Source organism: Chanodichthys erythropterus, chromosome 2 (genome assembly GCF_024489055.1).
Source record: "Chanodichthys erythropterus isolate Z2021 chromosome 2, ASM2448905v1, whole genome shotgun sequence".
Classification (NCBI taxonomy): Eukaryota; Metazoa; Chordata; class Actinopteri; order Cypriniformes; family Xenocyprididae; genus Chanodichthys; species Chanodichthys erythropterus.
The window spans coordinates 19,997,586-20,019,378 of NC_090222.1; the positions used below are offsets into that span (position 1 = coordinate 19,997,586).

At 35.1% G+C, this 21,793-nt stretch overlaps 1 protein-coding gene across 9 annotated transcripts in view; it reads left to right on the top strand.

Annotated features, from left to right (window-relative positions):
• LOC137032574 (uncharacterized) overlaps positions 1–21,793 on the top strand; it is a 170,061-nt gene that overhangs the window by 111,892 nt on the left and 36,376 nt on the right. For 6 of the 9 annotated variants that reach the window (XR_010896716.1, XR_010896719.1, XR_010896717.1 and 3 more), the window contains 6 exons: positions 8,569–8,687; positions 8,777–8,908; positions 12,569–12,593; positions 12,692–12,730; positions 12,833–12,932; positions 20,541–20,740. Coding sequence is in view for 1 of the 9 variants with exons in the window: in XM_067404402.1 (XP_067260503.1) it covers positions 8,118–8,208; positions 8,569–8,687; positions 8,777–8,908; positions 12,569–12,593; positions 12,692–12,730; positions 12,833–12,932; positions 13,138–13,171 (540 nt within the window). In the remaining 8 variants the exon portion in view is untranslated. Of the gene's footprint in view, positions 1–8,088; positions 8,209–8,568; positions 8,688–8,776; positions 8,909–12,568; positions 12,594–12,691; positions 12,731–12,832; positions 12,933–13,137; positions 15,521–20,540; positions 20,741–21,793 lie in introns of those variants that run through there. The other 3 variants (XR_010896713.1, XR_010896714.1, XM_067404402.1) reach the window with 2 other exon arrangements.

Consider the following 21,793-nt stretch of genomic DNA (forward strand, 5'->3'; position numbering starts at 1 on the left):
ATCCATGCACTTCTGAATCTGAGCATAGTCAAACCCATCTGTCACAGGACAGATCAATCTAACACAAAGGTTTTCAATGCCAAATACCCCCTTCAAAGGACACCTTTTTCTAAAATACAAAGGCAACTATATTTTAAGATTAATTTATAACTTTTTTAGAAAAATGGTAATGTTGAATAATTAAATAACAGCCATTTATGCTGTCATTATACTTAACAAAATAAATATATTTATGTAAGAATTATTAAAAATTAAGATGTTTTTTATAGCACTTTTCTCAAAAAAATAAAATAAAATAAATAAAAACACCTTTTTGTAAACACATTTTCTGGGCACATGTACAAGGCAAACAGAGACACATTTATGTCAGCACATGACACAGGCTAAGAGCTAAACTACAGCCCAGGTGTTTACCCCATAAGCATCTGCCTTTTGTAAAGAGCAAATTGCTAATTGACCAGTTTTGTCAACAGTGGCTTACTGTTAATCACTTTAAAACTGTTTAGACATTCGCTAAATACTGTGTTTAAATGTAACAACACTAACAGGCTCATCTTTAATCTTAAATCAATAAAGGTTTAGACAACCATATCTAGCCATGACTAATCCCACTTTTACTCAAATCACGTGCTGAATAATACTGAATAATGCTGTACCTTGGGTTTAACCAGACCAGCATTAATCATTTAGCAGCATGCTTGTTCCTCTGCTACAGTGTCAGATTGCATAACCTAAAAACCACTGGGGATGATAAAGAATGATAGACAGATAGATTAAAGAATGGTTAGATAAGAAACTATATGGTTTAAATCCAGATGAGTAATTGTTGTGTAAATGGTGTGTTCACAAACCCTAACAGCTTTAACTGAAGCTGGTAGGCCACATAATTCAGAGATAATTTGACTGAGGAAAAAAAAAAAAAAAAAAAGATTTGCATGCTAACACAATGTCTTTGAATGATATCCTGAGGATGTGGAAAGAAGAAAATGTCCACACAATAGCATAAAATTGGCTTGTAATCAGTCAAAATTCTGAACTCATACTGGAACAACATAAACACATCCATCAGGACAAAATAAAAAATTTTGGCTGAACTATCACTTTACTACAAAAATATGATGAAGCAAAACTAATATTTCATTCCATTAATTGTGGAAATGACCACTGTGACCACTAGTCCTTTAAAAAGACAATGATCAAGAAATTATTGATTTCTTACATTTTAATTGGCTACTTAGAAACATTTTTGTCATTTAATGTTTGTTAAAAAGGCATGTAATCTAGACAGAGCTTTTAGTTTTTGAAATGACATTATAGACTAATTTTGACTAACAGACTAACAGGCCACTCAGTTTCAAAACTTTATATTTAGAAGACAATAACTGTGAGGAGATTATAATCTAATCTCCAACTGTGTTTCATATCTTTATCTGGTCTCCTTCACTGCCTGAAGCTAATTAACAAAAGCCCTGCTTTCACCAAACCCCAACCAACACCCAGTCAAGAACTTGTGACTGCAAAACAAAGCTGAATACCTTAGCCTGATGCATGACATCCATATTAGGATTTCCACAGCCATTTTAGAAACAGGAAGGAAACATTACCTTACTTTTTTATCAATAGCTCACATGGCTTCCAACATCTGATGCAACACAACAGGGAAACTTTTTTAAACAACTCTGTGGTTATTTGTTAGATTGTAAATTCAGCTACTAAAAGGAGAAAACAGTGAAAACGGTGTACTCTAAACTTGTAGTGGGGGACCTTGTTTCTGTTTCCTTTCTTCTGTTTCTAAAATCAATTCAGTTACAACAACAAATAAAGTTCTCCTCACTGTTGACAACGTAAAAACACTCATGCGTATGCTGAACTGCTTACAACATCGGACACATCAGTCTTGAGCTTAACATTTTTCAAACAGCTAATAATGTGTTGATAATGTTACACAAACAATGTTTCCATTTGCCATCTCAGAGTCAGACAGCTACCTTTTGAAAATCAGCATCCTTACAAAAGCTTTGAACAACTTAAAAAGTCAGTGGAGAAAGGCATATAGTTCATCATAAGATCGTAATATACATCATACACCCGCTATATTGCTAAATCTACCCGATTTTTCATATCAACAGAAAAATATACTGGGATAACCTGGCTTCTCTTGAGACTTCCCTGCTTCAGAGCAGTAATAGTTAATGATATGCTAAAACTCGCCCGCACGTTGACATGATTGGTTACAAGGTAGTTTGTTATGTAAGAAACACCAGAGATTTCAAACCACTTTTTTGAAACTTTATTTAGATCAATGCATTTTTAAAGAGAAAATACTCAACAATTGTGCTGACTTATGAATTTGCACGTGGTTTGTTATGCTATTGAAAACATGCAAGTCTATCCCTCAGCCTTGTTTTCCTGCCATGGCTCTGCTCTAAATAAGGTCTATGGTCAAGATAAAAATTAAAGGTGTATCCTAATATCTTCCCCTACTATATTAACTTTCTCATGATAGTAACATTTATTGTTTGCTGCCCTAAATGAGAAGAAATCTCTATGTATTACTCTAACATTTTGGTTTTAAGCAGGTCTATGAAAATATGCCTTTGGCACACAAAAAGATCTTCTCAAAACATACTAGTAGTGCTACTACAACCTCTCAGAAATCACATTCAGATCAACATCAGCCACTCACCCCCTCCCCCAACGGGAAATAACCTTCTCCTTGTCTAAAACAAAACAATAAAATAGTGAACAAACTAGTCAGTTATTTGATTTCCACAAAGTAATCAAAATGTGACATCACCACTGTTAATAAATACATCAATTATGGACAAAAAATACATTAAAATCTTCTTCATTCAAGTCAAAGAAGGCTATTTGTGTGTGCCAGGACAGGCGAGTATAACTTGCAAAGATCTCTTTAGCTAAATCAAATCCATTAGCTTTCCCTTGAGAGTTTGTCTTGTGTCTGCATGGCTACAGATGTGAGTAGCTAATACTGATGAACATTATTGTTTCGCAGAGGACAAGACTGCTGGTACATGCAAGTTTCTTTACCTCTGAAGCCATCACTGTAGGGGAATTTACAGATTTGACACACTTCATCATACTCAGTCAATACAATACAAAACAATGCAACTTTAATTGAAAAGTGAAATGCTGTTATAACATGCTGGGTTATAAAGTGGTGTTTATAACCCAGCATGTCAAGCCATTCCATCTGCTAAATGATATTTTATGGCTCTAGCAGAACTGCACTTGTATGCATCTTGAATGCTGAAAGCTAAATAATTACTTCTTGGTTCAAGCAATGCAAAAACTGTTGCGACAAAACGTTACATTCATTCATTGAAAAAGGAATGCTTTTAACCAAATTTTTAAAACATTCATTCTCTCATAACTTAAAGTTAACCTTCTTTGTATAATTCTGTTAAACTGTAAGTAGCCTATGCCTATTTATTAATATACTGTATCATATTTAATACACTCATTTTTAGGGCCTATAAATTATAAACATGACCTATAATTTACTAAAAAACCTGTACACAATCGACTTCGTGCCTTCTGTCATCTCATTGATAGTTCATACTTTGTTGAAATACTTAAAGTCCCCCTGTAGTCAATTATTTTATCCCTTAAAACTCATCTTTGATCACCAAAATGACATTTAAAAAAAAAATTCAAGTGAAAAAAAATTCTTCATGTCTTAAAATAGTTTGAATGTAACTCTACACCCTTGCCTCGTTTAATATACACGGATAAATTAATATGCAAATTAGCCTCGTCTCCACTCAGGCCAGCTCAGAGAGTCTACTGTTGCTAATAGTGACAAGCAATTTGTTGTTTGTGTTGTGGATATTTAAGAAAAAAGCTTGCTTCGCTTCGTATATTCAGTTTAATTTCTGACGCTTAAATTGTGTTTTAAATTATGAATTGGTAAATCGCCTTTGAATCCACATTCGTCTGGACTGCTCTCTCACTGAATCACCTGAAGCAATTTCTCAGTAAAACAAACAGTATCGAGAGAACAAGCAACCGTTTTCCTCTGTGAACATGCGCTAAATGGATGTTTGACAATTTCGTTGCTTTTTGAAGTTCAGATTTAAAAATAATGAAATCCTGCAGGCGCCCGTGTCTTCTCCATACATTAAATAAATGCACATCTTTGAATGAGCGCGGATTTCCAGTGTATTTACTTGAACTTATCAGGTAGGCTAATATCTATGGTTTGATCCATTCCAGAGGTGGCCAAAATCAGAATTTATAATGGACCGAATATCTCTCTCAGAACTTGACGTGCGAGGACACACTGACTGAATATGCACATGAATCAAGGTCACACGCTCAGAGCAATATTGTTTTAGCTATGTTTTACAGTATTAAAATATTTTAAAAGACAAAAACATGAACTTTATTGGGTTTACTTCAAGTCAGCTGTCACTTTACTTTGGCGTGAGCCCCTATGCGCTCATACACTTGGCACAGCCCCTGCGATGGTTGTCATTAATTAATATTATTAATTATCAAACCGCTAATAATGTGTTGCTAATGTTACACACACCGTTCCTGTTCTTCATCTCAGAGTCAGACAGCTGCCTTCTAACAATCCGTGTCCTTACAAACGCTTTGAACAACTCAGAACGTCAGTGGAGAAAGGCTTATAGTTCATCATAACATCGTAATAGACTCGCTATATTGATAAATCGACACAATTTTTCATATCAAAAGAAAATATACCAGGATAACCTGGCTTCTCTCGAGACTTTCCTACTTCAGAGCATATTAAAAACACTACATTACACTACAACATTAAAAACTTGATTTTCACCACAGAGCGTTTTTAATGGCCTTTATAAAGGACTTTACATAACTGAGGCAATTTGGGTTTAGCCTACTATAATATTTACTTAAACATGACACAACAGGCCTTTGGGAACATTTATTTGTCCAACTCTGTTATCATTGATTTGCAATGAATTGCAAATATGAGCCATAAAAGCCTGATGATACTCAACAAAAACACATACAGTACTATGCAAAAGTCTTAGGCACGTTAGTAGTTTAACACAAAAAAATGGTTTTAAGCCAGTTATTTGTTTCTTTCGCTGTAGTGTGACAGTAGGAATTATCAGTTTACATTTCCAAACATTCCTTATGCAATTAATTGTAATAAAAAAACAGTGCATTAAAAGTGAATCTAAGGGGTCCTGAGCAAGCATCCATATATGTGATGAGTTAGGAGTGAGAATGTGTTGCCCCAGATGGTTCAGGTTTGAAGGGCTGGATGGTTTTTGCATTGACAGTGCATGAGTGCACCATTTCAGCACTGCCAAGCACTTATCTAAAGTTTCAACCTCCCCGACTGTGTCAGGTTTTTAGAAAGACAATCATTTAATCAGTTCAACATTAATGTACCATGATGTGAAAGATCACTGTGTTGGTTTCATGACCACAGATTACAGTAAACTCATGCCTGTCTGCCAGGAACCACAGTGAGTAAGTCATTTTCGGCAGTATAAATCAGCCTTTACCTGTCTGTGGTTTGGGGGGTGGGGGAGGGGTTGCAGGTGTTGGTCACAGTACCATAGCCATGTGCCAGGTTGCATATAACCTTAAAATAATAATAATAATATTAATAAAATAAAAAAATAAAATAAGTTTGAAGTTGTTTTTCATAATTCCAAACTGTACTATTTGTACTTTATCTAGCCCTTAAGTTGATAGATCACACAAAATGAAAATTCTGTAATCATTGATCATGATTACATAAAGAGTTGCAATTTTTTTGTTATATGCAAATGAGGCACTGTCTAATTAAAGTTTTGTTTTTCTAATGAAGTTGAAAAAAAAATCTAAAACAAAAATCTGAACATTGAATAAAGCCAGGTTTATATATATATATATATATATATAGATAGATAGATAGATAGATAGATAGATAGATAGATAGATAGATAGATAGATAGATAGATAGATAGATAGATAGATAGATAGATAGATATAGATAGACATATTAGATTTTGGATTTTTTTTTTATTTTATTTTTTTTTTTATTTAATTACTATTTTAATTAATTAATTACTTTGCTAACAACATTAAATCTCACACAGAATGACACTGAAAATTTTACCCTAAATACAATCCATAAAATTTTAACACTGGTAATTTTGCTGTGGAAAGCAATCCTGGCCTGTCTACGACATTTCTTGAACAGGGATCTTCTTCTCTGGGATTCTTTCCACCCAGCTCTCCTCTCTTTTCTTTTCGTTTTTCTTTTCTTTTCCAGAGCAAAAGAAATCCATTGTGGGTGTGTGCTCTGCCTTAGGGCCCACTGGCCACTAATGGAAGAAATTTCCTCACTGTAAGGGGTCAAACCACAGAACAGTTTTTCTGAGTTCTGTTTTTCTTTTTCTTTTTTTCCCCATTGGCCCAATGTGTTTGTGTTGTGTTGCCAGGGGCAGGGAGGTGGGGTGTCTTTAAACAATCTGTAGAATTTAAATGACAAACAGAATACAGGGGCAAATAAATGCCAGCAGACTTCTGGCCTGCGCTGCTGGTTGGAATTATGTCAAATATGTCTGACTCTTTACATTAATGTCTTGTTCACACTGAGATTAAGGCTGGCTTTAATAGCATTCTGCTATATGAATATATGGTTGAAATGGTAAATGTAGTATTTGAATACTTACCCAAATTCAGCTACAAGGTTTCCATTTCTATTGGTGCTGTGTACTCTTTCACTGTATTTAACTCTCAGACAGTGAGTAATGGATATATGGAAGCTTGTTTCTGCTACTGAATAAAAAATAAAAAAAGTAATAACTTTGTATTTTGCAAGCCTGATTTTTTTTCCCTCAGAATTGTGATATAAATGTGCAATTATGAGAAGAATTTGACTTTATAACTTATTTATACTGTAGGCCTATCTCATCTCACAATTCTGAGAAATTATTTTGGTTTACAGATAAAGTTGGCATGAAAGTCAGTTGTGACTGACTTTGCTAATGAATTGTGACAAATTTCTGTGTAAAATGGCTAAATGGCTGTTAAATAAAGTGAATGTTGTATACCGGAATGGATTCAGATCTGAATATGATTGGCAGCCTTGCATACTTCATAGTGATCAAGTAAAGCCGCTGACATTTTGTTAGTAGTTGACAAGCTCAAAAAATTATATATGCACAAATTAAGCATAACAAAAAAAGCAGTAACAAATTAAAAAAATGAATAGGATAAATATTGATTTCATGCCAGGAATAATTTTATTAAACTGAACTGCACCTCTGTGTAGCCTAAAAAACACTAGGTACCATATATCCACTATAGAGGCCCATATGGTGGACTAAACCTACATAAACTATATATTATATTTTAATATATTTATAAATTATAAATGACAAATATTCAAAATATTCACAAAAATAAAAGAGGTGCCAATAATTATAGAATACATTTCAGAAAAAAAAAACATTTTATGATAAGAACTTTTTTCCTTCAACTATTTGAATTTAAGGTTAGATTTCTGTGAAATCATTAAATAAAAGACTAAGAGGAGAAATTGCAAAAACAAACTTTCAGTCCATTTTGCTCATATTTACCAAGAGTGCCAGTATGTGTAGAGTCCACTGTACATTCATCTGTACACTTGTGAAATAATTCTTTGACATGGTTAAAAATAATGAATGGTTTGGTTTTGTTTGTTTGTTTAGCATATGTTGTCGCCGATTACGTTCCCCTCCAGTATTTCTTATAGTAATATGACCCGTTGCGCTCTGTCTCACTGCCTGTATCCACTTTTGTGTCCTTAAACATTCGTTTTGGGGGGTCGACAGCTTATAAAAACTTATTTCTGGGTTTTTTTTTAGCTTGTTTTCTGAACACCTTGTCACACAGCAGCTTTTAGACATTGTTCTGTCTTTTGTAATAAGTCAGAAAAGACAAGGAGGCAGCCGATGCAGCTTCACGCAATACAAAGTCAGTGGAGACCATGTGGGCGTGTTTTTTTTAGATTACACTACATGCGCTCTGTCCCTATTGGTCACATCAGGCTACATTCAACCGGCAGATAAAGCCTAACCACACACTTGGAGACGGAGAGAGCGATACGTAGGGAGCGTGGAGGAATGGTCAGGATTAGGACAGTCATGAGAGAAATGCTATTTGCCGTTTTTATACTCTCGGTCATTAGATCTGCAGGATCTAAAAAAACGGACGGTAAGAGCTTTTTTCTCCATGATTCACGAAGCTTGAAGCCGTGGGGACATAATGCATATAATAATGCCGTAGGGACATAAAAAAAACAGTATTACAGTTATAACTTATTGTTTCTTCTCGTCATCTGTAAGCGTGGTGAATCCTCGTAACGAATTTATAAATTAACCATTATTTAGTTTCAATCCCACTAATGAAAATTGCGTAGCTAATAGACAGGAGAGATGTAGTAGACTAGTGTATCAGGAAGCGGTTTAACTCGTAGCAGTATGAAGTCCTCACGCGCTTTATTGTTCTTCAGTACTTTCAGCTTTGTCAACTTTTCAAAATATAGTGTTATTAATAATATCTTGCCTTTGACAGAATGTCCTGCAAAGCAGGAAATGTCATGTGAGAGCCTGCGCACGACTGAGGGCTACACATACCCGGTGCCCCCGAACATCCCCGCCTCAAGAGACTGCGAACATGCCTGGTACCTTCTGGTGGGCACGGTTTGTTGTTTAGGATATGTTAAAGTATAATATTAAGAGTAAAAATGTGTTTGGAATGACTTTTGTGCTTCTGTGCGTAGAATGGAACATGCATTGCTCATTCAGATGGCAATGGGAAGAAGTTGGAGTTTGTAGTGGCAGTGACACTTAAAAATCTGACCGTCAGCGCCTGTGAGGACCTGCAGTGGGAACTTCGCTGTGACAGCATTCAGGTGTGTCCGTTTCATTTATGCGTCAATAAGAAAATCTCTAAATCACGCTTATTTATTATCTCCGCATAACAAAAGTTGTTTTCTCGTTATCACCACTTAATCTTCTACACAAATGTGCCAACAGGTGACAGTTATAGAACCAAATATAAATATAACTGATGGGGTGCGGTATATCCACTTTAGCCTACTGTTAGTTCATATTGGCCCATTACGCGTTTGGGACAGAGAGAGTGAAGAACTTACTACTTATTGATTGCTTTAATTTGTGCGTTAAGTAATTAACTATAATGTTGCTTGAACATGATTGTTTTGCTTGAAAGTGTAGGCGATCTGTTTCCGTCACGTTCTGACGGCTGTGACTCATCACAGTTTCACTTATCTCAGTTTTACCGCAATAGCGTTTGGTGTGATGCTAATCTTATTGCTTATTAAAACTGATTTTTATGTCACTGTAGTATTCTGTTTGCATCTTATTGTGCATCTTTAAGACGACATTTTAATCATCGCAGTTTCACTAACTGTTAGTTAACCTTACTGTGTCACACATGTATATTGATAAGAAATCTGATTTATAGCCTGTAAAGATTTGTAGCATTTCGTTCAGTGATAGTGTAACCTATTGCATTCTCTACATGTCTTTGTAGGAAACCACAGGCATACACATAAATACTCTTCTCAAACAGCATCCCAAGATTGTACTATGGCTGGATTATTATTATTACTCTATTTTTTTTTATCTGGACTGTTGCACCTCTTTTTAATGGAAGAGCAAGGGCAGAAAGAGGAAGCCAGTGTAACACACTTGATATCAGTCACAGCCTATCCGACATGATGAATAAAAACAAAAAATTATGTAATATAATTTTATTTAAAACGAATGAGGAAAATAATGTGGGTTGAATCCAAGCAGCTAAAAGTTTAAAATAGTTATAGAATAATCTGACCTCCTTCTGAAGGCACTCCGCCTGATCTTGAGGTGTTGAATGCTCTGTTGATCATTTAAACATGGTAATTACACAAATAAATTGTTTATCATGCATTGATTAAACAGTGATTGATTATATTTATTTATTTATTGTAGACTTTATTATTAAAGGGTTAGTTCACCCAAAAATGAAAATTCTGTCATTTATTACTCACCCTCATGTTGTTTCTTTCACACCCATAAGACCTTCATTAATCTTCGGAACACAAATTAAGATATTTTAGTTTAAATCCGATAGCTCAGTGAGGCCTCCATAAGGAGAAATGTACACTTCCTCTCTCAAAATCCATAAAGGTAGCCTACTAAAAACATATTTAAATCGGTTCATGTGAGTATAGTGGTTCAATAGTAATATTATAAAGCGACGAGAATATTTTTGGAGCGCCAAAAAAAACTAAATAACGACTTGTTTAGTGATGGCCGATTTCAAAACACTGCTTCAGGAAGCATCGGAGCACAGATGAATCAATGTGTCGAATCTGCTGTTCGGAGCGCCAAAGTAACGTGATTTCACACACTGATTCATTTATGCTCCGATGCTTCATGAAGCAGTGTTTTGAAATCGGCCATCACTAAATAAGTCGTTATTTTGTTTTTTGGCACTCCAAAAATATTCTTGTCGCTTTATAATATTAATATTGCACCACTGTACTCACATGAACCGATTTAAATATGTTTTTAGTACATTAATGGATCTTGAGAGAGGAAATGTCATTGCTCCCTATGGAGGCCTCACGGAGCCATCGGATTTCAATTGAAATATCTTAATTTGTGTTCCGAAGATTAATGAAAGTCTTACGGGTGTGGAACGACATGAGGGTGAGTAATAAATGACAGAATTTTCATTTTTGGGTGAACTAACCCTTTAAGCGAAGTAAACATTTTGCTGAAATATCCGAGTCGAAATATCCACAACTTAAAGAGCACGTGGATTATCTGTTGATCAGATGCGCGTGAAAGTTGTTCTTTACTAAAGCAACAGTATAGACTCTGGGTTAGGCCTGCACGATTCTGGGAAAAATATGAATCACGATTTTTTGGCTTAGAATTGATATCACGATTCTCTACAACGATTTTTTTTTTCTCATGAAATGTAATGTTTATTGCACACATGAACCATGACAAAACAAAACAAAACAAATTGGAAGTACCAAAAATATTTGTTTTGGCACCTATAGAACATTGCACATCACCACAAGCCTGTAGAGGCTTCAATATAGAACTACCGCGCTCGCTTGACGAGTGAAACACGAGACTAGCGTTCACACCAAACGCGAATAGAGCGTCAAATTCGCGTCTAGTTTGCCGCTAGAACATTTTGAATGTATTCGCGCGTCTAGAGCGAAATAGACGCGCGTAAAAAACAAGCGTATGAAGCGAAATTGACACGCGTCCGAGGCGAAATCCGCTTCTTGTGGGAGGGGCAAGTGCTAGGCGGTTGTCTGTTTGCACGATGGCTGATGTTGATCGTGCGTTCATCGAGAGAGATACCGCTTTGTTTGTATTTGCTCTGGAGAGCAGAAAAGCGGCGTAGGAGTCAGCGTCGCGGGAAGGCTGCGGGTCGATAAACGTGTATGTTACGTGACTCAAAAGTGAAATGTGTATACAACTTACCAGGTAGCCCAATCTCCTCACCGACACTCTTCCAAGCGAGGTCCTTCTTATTCCTGTCTGAAGTATGAACTTGTGTCATAAATCTCTGGGTGACTGCTCACTGATAATATCAGTCGTTCTTCCATTTTGAATGAGTGACTTCGGGCGGGCCTGCCGCCACAGCAGCAAACAGGCTCCTGATTGGCATAAATTCGCGCCGCGTTAACCAAAGTTCAAATTTTTCAACTCGGGCGTCAGACGCGAATTCGCGTCAAACGCTAAATGCACAAAAAGCACCATTCGCGCGAAACGCCTCATTCGCGCCGCGAGACCTCCAGTGCGCGTAAACGCGTCTTTACATTCGCGCCAGACGCTCTATTCGCGTTTGGTGTGAACAGGCGCTTTGTCGTTGGCTGAGGGTGAAGAGCGGTCCTTTCAAAATAAAGGCTGATTTTTTTTTTTTTTAAATCGAAGTCATTTAAAAATTAAATCTTGAACAGGGTGAATCGAGATCGCGATTTTATAACGATTTATCGTGCAGGCCTACTCTGGGTGCAATCATTGTAAATAGAACTTTTGTTAGGTGACGAGAAAATTAAGTCATGATCTCGAGAAAACAACATTTGTTATCTTGAGATGACAAGATCGCGAGTAAACGACACCTTACTTTTAAACAAGGAGACATGGATAGCACTCGTCTCTTTGTGGAGACTTTATATAATTAAGTATATAAATGTTTAGTAGGCCTAATGAATTGATTAAAACAATGTTTAAATGCAGTTTAAACGTGACATCTAAGAAAGAGTGTATACAAAGAGAATTGCAATCCTGATGAGCCATGTTTGGTAACTTTTTGATTAAAAAAATCAAAGAAAAAAAAAAAGAGAGAGAGAGAACTTGGATTTGTGTTTGTGATATTGGATCAGTTGCGCACTGCAAATGCGGCATATGTGAAAGCACAATAGCGCATGCTGCTCCTGCAGAGAAAGTGATTCTTGAGGGCCAGAGTGCCCACCCCTGTTACATGCATTGTCACGAGGACATGTGAGGTTCTAACAATATGTCTTTTTCTTCTATTACAGTTTCACTGTAAAGTCAATTATACAGGTAAACTTGATACATGCTTGGATGCTGTTTTAGGCCTTTTTTAATTCTGTTGTTTTTCAGTGTATATAAAGTGTGCAAATTTGTGTCTTTGTCTAAAGTTATAGAACCTGAGGAAAAACAAGATGACAACAATAAAGGTAAAGTGGTTTGCCTTTTGAAAGTCAGTTTTGATTCTATTTGATATTCATTATAATTCCATAATTACATTTTCTGTTTTCTTTTTTTTGCATGTATTTAAGCTGGTTTACCTGACTGGGGTGCTGCTTTAATCGTGATTGGGATCGTGATTGTTGGTGCATTGATCACTGCTTGGTTTTACTGTCCAAAGACTAAAAACAGGTGCGCTCTTTTAACAAAGTTGGTTTTAATATGTAAGATTAGCATTGTCATTCTAACTGGAAGTTTTTGCCATTCAAGGACCATTAAGGACCATTCAATTAATGTTGTGTAGATTATGATAGATCTTTTTCTTGGTCATGTACAAAAAGATTTTCGTGTCACAGAAAGTGACAAATTGACAATGTTATTTATTTACCTACCACAGGTCAAGTTACACTGGAAAGAGTGGTATGGTGTAGCTGATAAAAATCTGGACTGCCAACCATAAGGGAGGATCTTAAATGGTTACCATTGTTACATATGTAGCCTTTTTTTTTTTTTTTTTTTTTTTACATTTATTTGTATAGCGCTTCTCACAATGCATTTCGTTTCAAAGCAGCTTTACAGGGAGTGCATGTCAGCATTACAATTTAGAGTAATCTGTTGTCAGAGTTTTTACTGTTTTAGCAATATTAAGCCTCTCACAGCTTTATAGATTTTAGTGCTTTGTGTTTTTCTTTTTTAAATCCAAAAGTAATTGTGACTCTGTCTTGTGCTACACCAAAGGCAGAAATACTGCAAAGAGGACACTGACACAAAAATGAAGTTACATTATCAATTATGGAAAGAATAATAGTGAATAGCTTTAATATAACTCTATTATATGCATAAAACATAAATATACTAACTATATGTGCCCCTCCCCCAAATGAGCACAGGTTTACTTGAAAAGTAAAGAATAGGTAAATTAATTTCCCATTCTGACTCATTATGGTGATGATGCTAAATTCCATAGAGATCACAGAGATACTTTGTAGCATAACATAATTAGTATGCAAATTAAGGGGAAAAATAAGGGAACATGTATGTTTAGTGTGTACAGTACTGTGCAATAGACGGTTATTTATATCTACCTGCAAAGCTAACTTAAAAACAGCGTGCAAGTATACAAAAGCTGTTTATAGGGAGGTCATAACAAATATTGATTTGATTTAATTAATATATGATATCTGATAAATAAAATCAATAAATAAAATAATATTAATGCTATTATTGTTGAAAACGTCATTATGGTACCGCATTTTTTCACAAGTGCAGGTAGATATCTCCAGGCATTTAAGGGATGTTCTTATAGATTTAGATATAGTCTTAGTTTTTCTGTCTCTTCATGTAGTCCCAGACTGGCTCAATAATGGTGATACCAAATCTCTGTTTCGACCATATCTTGTGGTATGTGACCATACCTACAAAAATCTCACCGGATAATTAAATACTTTTAAAAGAATTTAACAAGATTTTGCACAGTACTGTATATTTGACTTTTATATGGCTCAAAAATGCATAAATATATAATATATTATATATAAATGTAGCATGGCACACAGTTCCTGAAAAAAATGGATAAAATGTGTGTGAGGGAGAGAGTAAATGTCTCTCTCTAGCTTTGCTGTTATTACCCAGACCTGTATCTACGTATATACTGGCTTTGTTTGCAGTAATTTGAGAGTCTTTGTATGTGGGAGCAAAGTAACTGTATAGCCAGGGCAAGTATTTGAATTGTGGCTGTGGAAGCAAAATGCAATGAAATGCTGTGCCAGTGAGTACACACATCTAATGCATTACTATAGTTTAATCCACTCAACATAAAATGCTTAATTAACACTGTCTTAATTAACAGAGAAAGTAAAGTTATGGTAAAGGCATAACCTTAGCAAATACTCAAAAGAATAAAACACTCAAAAAGTTTTAGTAAGGATTGAATTGGTTGTTGCTGTGTGCCATGCTATCTAAAGTAGTCACTACTTTGAGGAGGGTATTTTTTTTATCAGGGTTTTTGCAGGTTTTAAATCAGAACAGAAAAATTTAGGCTACATTCATCAAGTTCTTGCAATAAATGTTGCATGCAGAGCGAAAAATGATCAGTATCTCAGTATTTTCCGATACAAATATTTAAACATCCTTAAATCAAGATATATTTGCTTGATGTAAAAGAAATAAAGTCTAAGCAAAATTAAGTTTACACTTAAAACAAAAACAAATATGTCAATGGAGTATGACAACTTGTTTTCCCTTTGAATTAACTTGGTTTTTCTGAGCCCATTGGCAGATAGTTGTTTTTGATTTAATCATAAACTTCACAGAAAACAAGATGAGTAAATGAACCTTGAATTAAGACACTTTAGACATTTGCACTTGAAAACAAGACAAAATACTGAGAACATCAAGAACATTCACGTCTTATTTTTAAAATGAATTTGAAATGGAGATCATTATAAGTTATTTTGAAACTTTGTAGTGTTACTAGTACAATTCATATCTAGACATGAACATTTAGAGAACATTTTGTATTCCCTTCATTTCATTCCTTACATTTTCTTTACTTGGTTTTTAAAAAGTCGTAAATCTAACTTTATAAAACCTGCAGAAACCCTGTTATACTGAATATCATAACTTATTTAATAATAATCTATTGCATTTTAAATGTCATATTATGTGTAGTAATATGATAAAAAAATAATTGTAAAAGTTGGTAAACGTTTGTCTTATGGCACCCATTTGTCAGGTTTTTAAAAAGCTAAGCATTATAGCCTACTTATGAATTTATATCATATCATATATTATATATTGATATTTACAAAGCTTCTATTGTTCGTCATATCAGCTTTTTGTTTTCTGTCAATAAAATTTGTTTAATCATTGTCGTCCTTGTTGCTTTCCATTTACAATTTAAGAATTTAATATTTTCCTTTCCTGTGAAGTGCTGAGAAGAATTGCAAAAAATCAATGTTCCTACACCTTCCATCTAAATATTTTTTTCTTTCTGTCTAGATTTGGTTCATTTGAAAGAAATAAGGAGTTATTTATAAGAGTCTATAAGAGTCAAATTAATTAATGCAGTTGAATAGAGCGCAACAGTCGGTTCTGGAAGTAAAAATTCCATTTATTTTCAATACATAACTTTAAAGACAGACCTACTGTGAGCTACGAGGTTGTTAATCAATGGTATTTAATTTTGTTAAAGCTGTCGTTCTGCATTATTTCTGGTTATTTTTAAAATAATCGTGTTTAACAGTGGAATTCCTGGTGAAAAATACATTACCCATGATGCTGTACAGAAAATTACACCAATCAGAGTCGAAAAATGCAACAGCAAAGCAAAATGGCTCTTTAGCTCCACTCACTCCAATGAAGCACTGAATGACACAAGTCAATCAATGTACGCTCTTAAAATACTTAATGTTTGGATATATATGCATATTCTGCAATAAACTAAAAATATATTGTTTATATATATATATATATATATATATATATATATATATATATATATATATATTTTTTAGGGGTGTAACGGTTCACAAAATTCACGGTTCGATACGATACACTGGTGTCACGGTTCGGTTCGGTACGTTTTATCACAACTATGCAGTGTTTTCAGCCACATAACGTTCTTTAACGTTCATTCTTTTAAGATTTCAGACATTTATATACGCATAAGCACCATTAAAACAATATATTTAGAGTTTATAAAATGCACACTGATGTCAGACATCAGTGGAAGGAGCAATAACAATCCATTCATGTACAATTTGCCGATATTTATTCATATCAGACACACATAATGGGCCTAAGTAACTATAAAGTTTACTCTATTATTCTTCAAGTTCACCAGCCACTTACTTGCATATATTTCGGGAGAAAATGATGAATTCACCTGCTGTAAATCCGACTGACAGAACTCTGTGAACTGCAGCTCATTTTCAAAAATGAAAATGTTATATAGCTTACATGGAATCCAAAGTGCACCCAAACACCAGACCTGTTGGTTATTTGGACGATCTTCTATTTCTGGTCTGTTAAACCTTTACAGTCTATGTGTTAAACACATTAGCCATTGTTTTTTTTTTCTTCGGGGGTGTCAGGGGCGTTGCCTGTTACGTCGTTTGGGTTATTGGCAGGGATGGACTGGGACCAAAAATCGGCCCTGGCTTTTTGGCCCAGACCGGCCCACCACCACATAAGATCACAAATACCACCCGTCCTTCCGCTTATATATATATATATAAAATTTATTGTACTTATTTATTTATTTTTAGTTGTTTACAACCAAGTCACCAAAATACGATGAATACACACTGAGCATAACCCAACACACAACAGTAAATCTATTAGCCTTATTACAGTTTACTTATTCTTATCACAATGTTAATTGTTGTTGGTGTGGGTTACTTATATCCAACAAGCTATGGTAAACAAGCTAGGTAACATAATCTCTAAAATAGCGGAGTAACGTTAATCGGAAATAGCGGAAAAAATTCAGTCAAATTCATCAGTTATCATCTTTTTTTTTGTTGTTGTTGTTATGACTAATTACTCAGCACCATCAGCGTTAAAGAGAAAATAATCACTTCACCCGATGTTTTTGAATAAAATAGCCTTGACAGCCGACTTACTGGAACTCATCTGTCTGTAGAACTGTTCTCTCCCGCCGGCGCCGCCGGACTTCTACAGACTCTAAGCACAAGCGAGTGTGACGTGCGCGGTGGACCACACCGCTGTGAGGCAAGGGAGGGGTGACTCAAAATGTTTAATAAACTTAAAACGCCCGTTTGCGTTTGTATTGCTTTACTACTTACATAATTATTTTAGGTTTATATAATTTATGCACAATACTTAGCGTGGTTATTAATTATATTTTTTATATTGCGTGCAGGCAGAAATCTTATAGATGGTGCTGTTCAAAGATATGATTGAGCCAGTCCAGTGTCAATCAAGAAAACAACCAATGGGCCGCTTAGCTAACGTACATGTTTCATGAGCCGCGTCTGTCAGAAGGAAAAAAATAGCCTATGTGATATTTTTGACTAAAGTGTTTTGGGCCAACAGCCCAGTGTCAAATGAAAAAGCATTGGGCCGCCGATCTAGGCCTACCACTTTCATGGGCCGAGAGAATTTTATTTTTTTATATATTTTTTTTTTTTTTTTTGGCGGTCGGCGACCGTCGGCCCCAAAAAGCACGTCGGCCCACCGGGAAAGTGCCCGGTATGCCAGATGGCCAGTCCGCCCGTGGTTATTGGGCTACCTTGTTGAATGCATAACATTATATTTCACAAACTTTTTTATTTTCCAAATGTAATTAATTAGTCCAACGAACCGTTCGGTACATAATGCGTACCGCGTACTGAACCGAAAGCCTCGTACCGAACGGTTCGATACGAATACGCGTATCGTTACACCCCTTATATATATATATATATATATATATATATATATATATATATATATATATATATATATATATATATATATATATATATATATATATATATCAGCATTTGCAAATGAGTAGTTTTATACTTTTCATTTTTTATTTGATCATGCTTGTTTGCAGCACTTCATGGGATTGTAGTTCTTTCCCTCACTAAGGCCGTTAAGTAGTACAAGGTCTTATACCTTTTGTCTTTTTTTGTCCGACTTTCAAAAACTTTTTTGCTTCAAATCAAAGTTTGTAGTGTTGTGATTCATTGTGATAGCTTTTCATGTTTTACTATATATTAACAAGATCACACAAAGGGGTGAAAACAATCTGGCACATGCTGATAATCTGTCATTTTTTAACAATGGATAATGGAGGTTTATCCATCCATAAACTGCCGAGTGGGAAAAAAAGAAAGAAAGGAAATGTCTCTCAGCTCACACTTTAGTTTGAGAAAGGCTGTTATTGCCATAGGCATTAGGCTACAATAGTAATTTAACATCAAAACTGGACAGGTTGGTTACATTTACACACAATCTTACCACCAACTGCAACTTTCAGATGGCATATTAATTTTTTAGCTCAAGTGTCACAGAATTGCAAGCACAGGATTGTGGGATATCATAAACAGTGAAGTGTACATCTATGCTGCCTTCAAAAATTGATCATATGAAGGTATATCAGTAAACAGGATGTGACACAAGCATTGGATTCGGATGTGCCTTGTTGCAACCTCTGCTGCCTGTGAAGGCAGAATTTTTCATCTTTGTGTGTCTCCCTCATCTAACATACCTGATTCAACTCATCAGCACATTAGAGACTGCAAGGCTTGAATTGTGTGTGTCTGATAAAGAAGACATACAAAATATGCAGTGCTTGAGGGCCTCTATAATCCTAACATCCTCACAGCAGCTGTTACTGTTTACACCCATAGTGATGTTGAAACAAAATCTTTTAAAATGTTTTTGCAAAGAAAAATTTAGGTTGTTAAAACCTGTCAGAATCTAGCTATAGCACTGACCAAACTCCATTAGCAATGTCAGTTACTAAAAAGCATTTGTGTTTGTCTCATGAGCTTAGAGTGTTGCGTAACCAGACATTCAGGCTGACCGCAGGAGGAGTCTGGGCATACTCAATCCTGAAAGAATGTTTATTCAGCTTTTATCAGACACAGGATTGTTGCTATAGGCAAAACATATAATCAGAACCTTAAATATCTATTTTAATTAGTCAGTTGGTCTCATTGTTAGTGAAGGTCTGTAAGGGAAATAAAAAGGACTTTGTGCTTGTATTGAGAATGTACATTGATTCGAAGGATTTCAGTTTATAAATCCAATAAGTAACGTGATCTAGGCCACAGATATCACAAAAAAAAAAAATGGTGGTGAAATTTGACACTGTTTATTAAGATGATGTGTCATCATAGTGTAATGTTTCTGTTTCATTTAATGCTGCACATTCAGACAACCAGTAATACACTCAATGTAATAACCTTGCCCATGTCACGCAATTATAATTCATTATCTAGTTTAAATGTTGAAATATCATAGGTAGAAATGTTAATTTTCCACTAATATATGTCAAAATGATGGTGTGGGCCTTAAGTTAAATATTATGATTTTTGTTGATGATTTACTGACTGAAATAATGCCAGCATTATTTAGAGTGAAATTCTGAGTTGGTAAACAAATGATTGTTCTGTCACTATACTCATTATTACACTCAATACACATTAATCTTCAAATCTGAAGGGAAACTGCATGTAACATCAAAAATATTTTGATTTTAAATGAATGGAAAATTCAAATTGTCCAGGTGATCTTTCTTGGAATCTTACATTCCAAAACTACAGTTAAAAATAAAGGTTCTTTTTGTGGCATGTGTGGCTCCATGAAGAACCATTAACAATAATGGAACTTTTCCATTGCACAAAATGCTCTTTGTAATGGAAAATGGTTCTTTGGATTATTAAAAGGTACTGCAGACTAAAAGAAATCTGTTCTTTAAGAATCTTTCACAGATTCTTTGGGGAACCAGAAATGGTTCTATAATAGCATAGCTGTGAAAACCCCTTTTTGATTCTTCTTCGCACTTTTATTTAAGAGTGAAAGCCAATAAGGTAATCAGTAGTGATGGTTATACTTGTTTTGTTAAAAGGTAAACCTTTGTCGGTATTTATAGTGCTATAGTTATTCTAATTCCCTTTTGCTAAAGTCTCTAAATGAATCAGAAAATAAATTTGTGAATGGTGCTACAGTTTTCCTTCATCTTAGCAAAGCTATTCATAGCTTGTGTTAAAAAACATCTTTCAATGGCTAGTGGTATGTTATTTATTTATTTCTTTTGTCTTTCTTTTCTTTTTTCTTTTCCAGGGCAGGGCTTGAGCTCTGCAGTTGTTTACGTCTTAACAGTGGAATGCATTCCAGCCAGATTATGCAACTTTGTTGCATAACAACACAGCACAGAACTGCAAATACGCACAGGGAAGACATATGTTTTATTTGTGGATTACTATAGTTTTTGGATAAAGAGGACTGTGGATTGTGCGTATCTGAACATGGACACTAGCATGGTAAGACAGTGTGCATTTTATTAAACATTTTACTTAATAGTGTTTTTAGAACTGCATTGCCCTTTTTATGCACAGATTATGTCAAGGTATATTTATTAGTCCCATAAAAGCTTATTTGGGTAAAAACATAAAATGTCATTAAATAATATATTGGTTTATGATAAAATCAGATCTTACAACATTTTATTTTATTTTATTTTATATTTAGAAATTTAGCAAAATGCAACTGGCTAATATGCATAATATGCAATTTTATTTTGCCTTTAATGACAGAATGGAGGGACATCTTATAATCACACATATTATATGCCAATTGAAAACAATCTCTATGGACGTTGTTGTAAAGAGCAACAAGGAAGCTGCTTGATATTACTATGATTTGGAAGGAATTAGTCAAGGACTTTAAATAGTGTACATAAAAGAGTAGATAACATATTTTACAGTTCATGTCAGGAGGAACTTTGGTTTTGCTGTTGCAAAGCTGTAGAAAGTGTCCTTTGCAGAGGCTATTGCATTCTCTCTTTACAGGCAGAGAGAAAAGATGTGTGAGAGTGACATTCTAACAGGCACGTGCACACATAGACAAAAAAGGGGCTTGAGCACCTGCCCTTTTTCTTCCTGGGGAGAAAGTGCCCTTTTTTCTGGGGTGTTTTTTTTTTTTTTTTTTTTTTTTAAATAAATGAATATATATTCCTGTTTGCGCACAGCTTCCCCTGTCAAACAAATATATTTACTGTATAAAACAAATAAAAAAATACTATATCAGGTCGGCTTTGTCGAGTTCAGATGCCCTCACTCCGCGACACGCCATTCCCCGCACGCACGCACGCGCGCCACACCCCACCCCACCTCACCTCGAGTTTGCTGCTGGCTGAAAACTTGTGACAAACTATTCCCGCGAAAATCCAACTGCTGTCTGGCGATAAGAAGCGAAAAAGAAAAAAGCCCTAGATGGATTCATCCCGTGCATTTCTTTCAGGTAGGCTAGCCTATGTTCACAAACCTGAAAGTTTTGTCTATTTAAGGGCTATTTATACATTTAACGCTGCATTA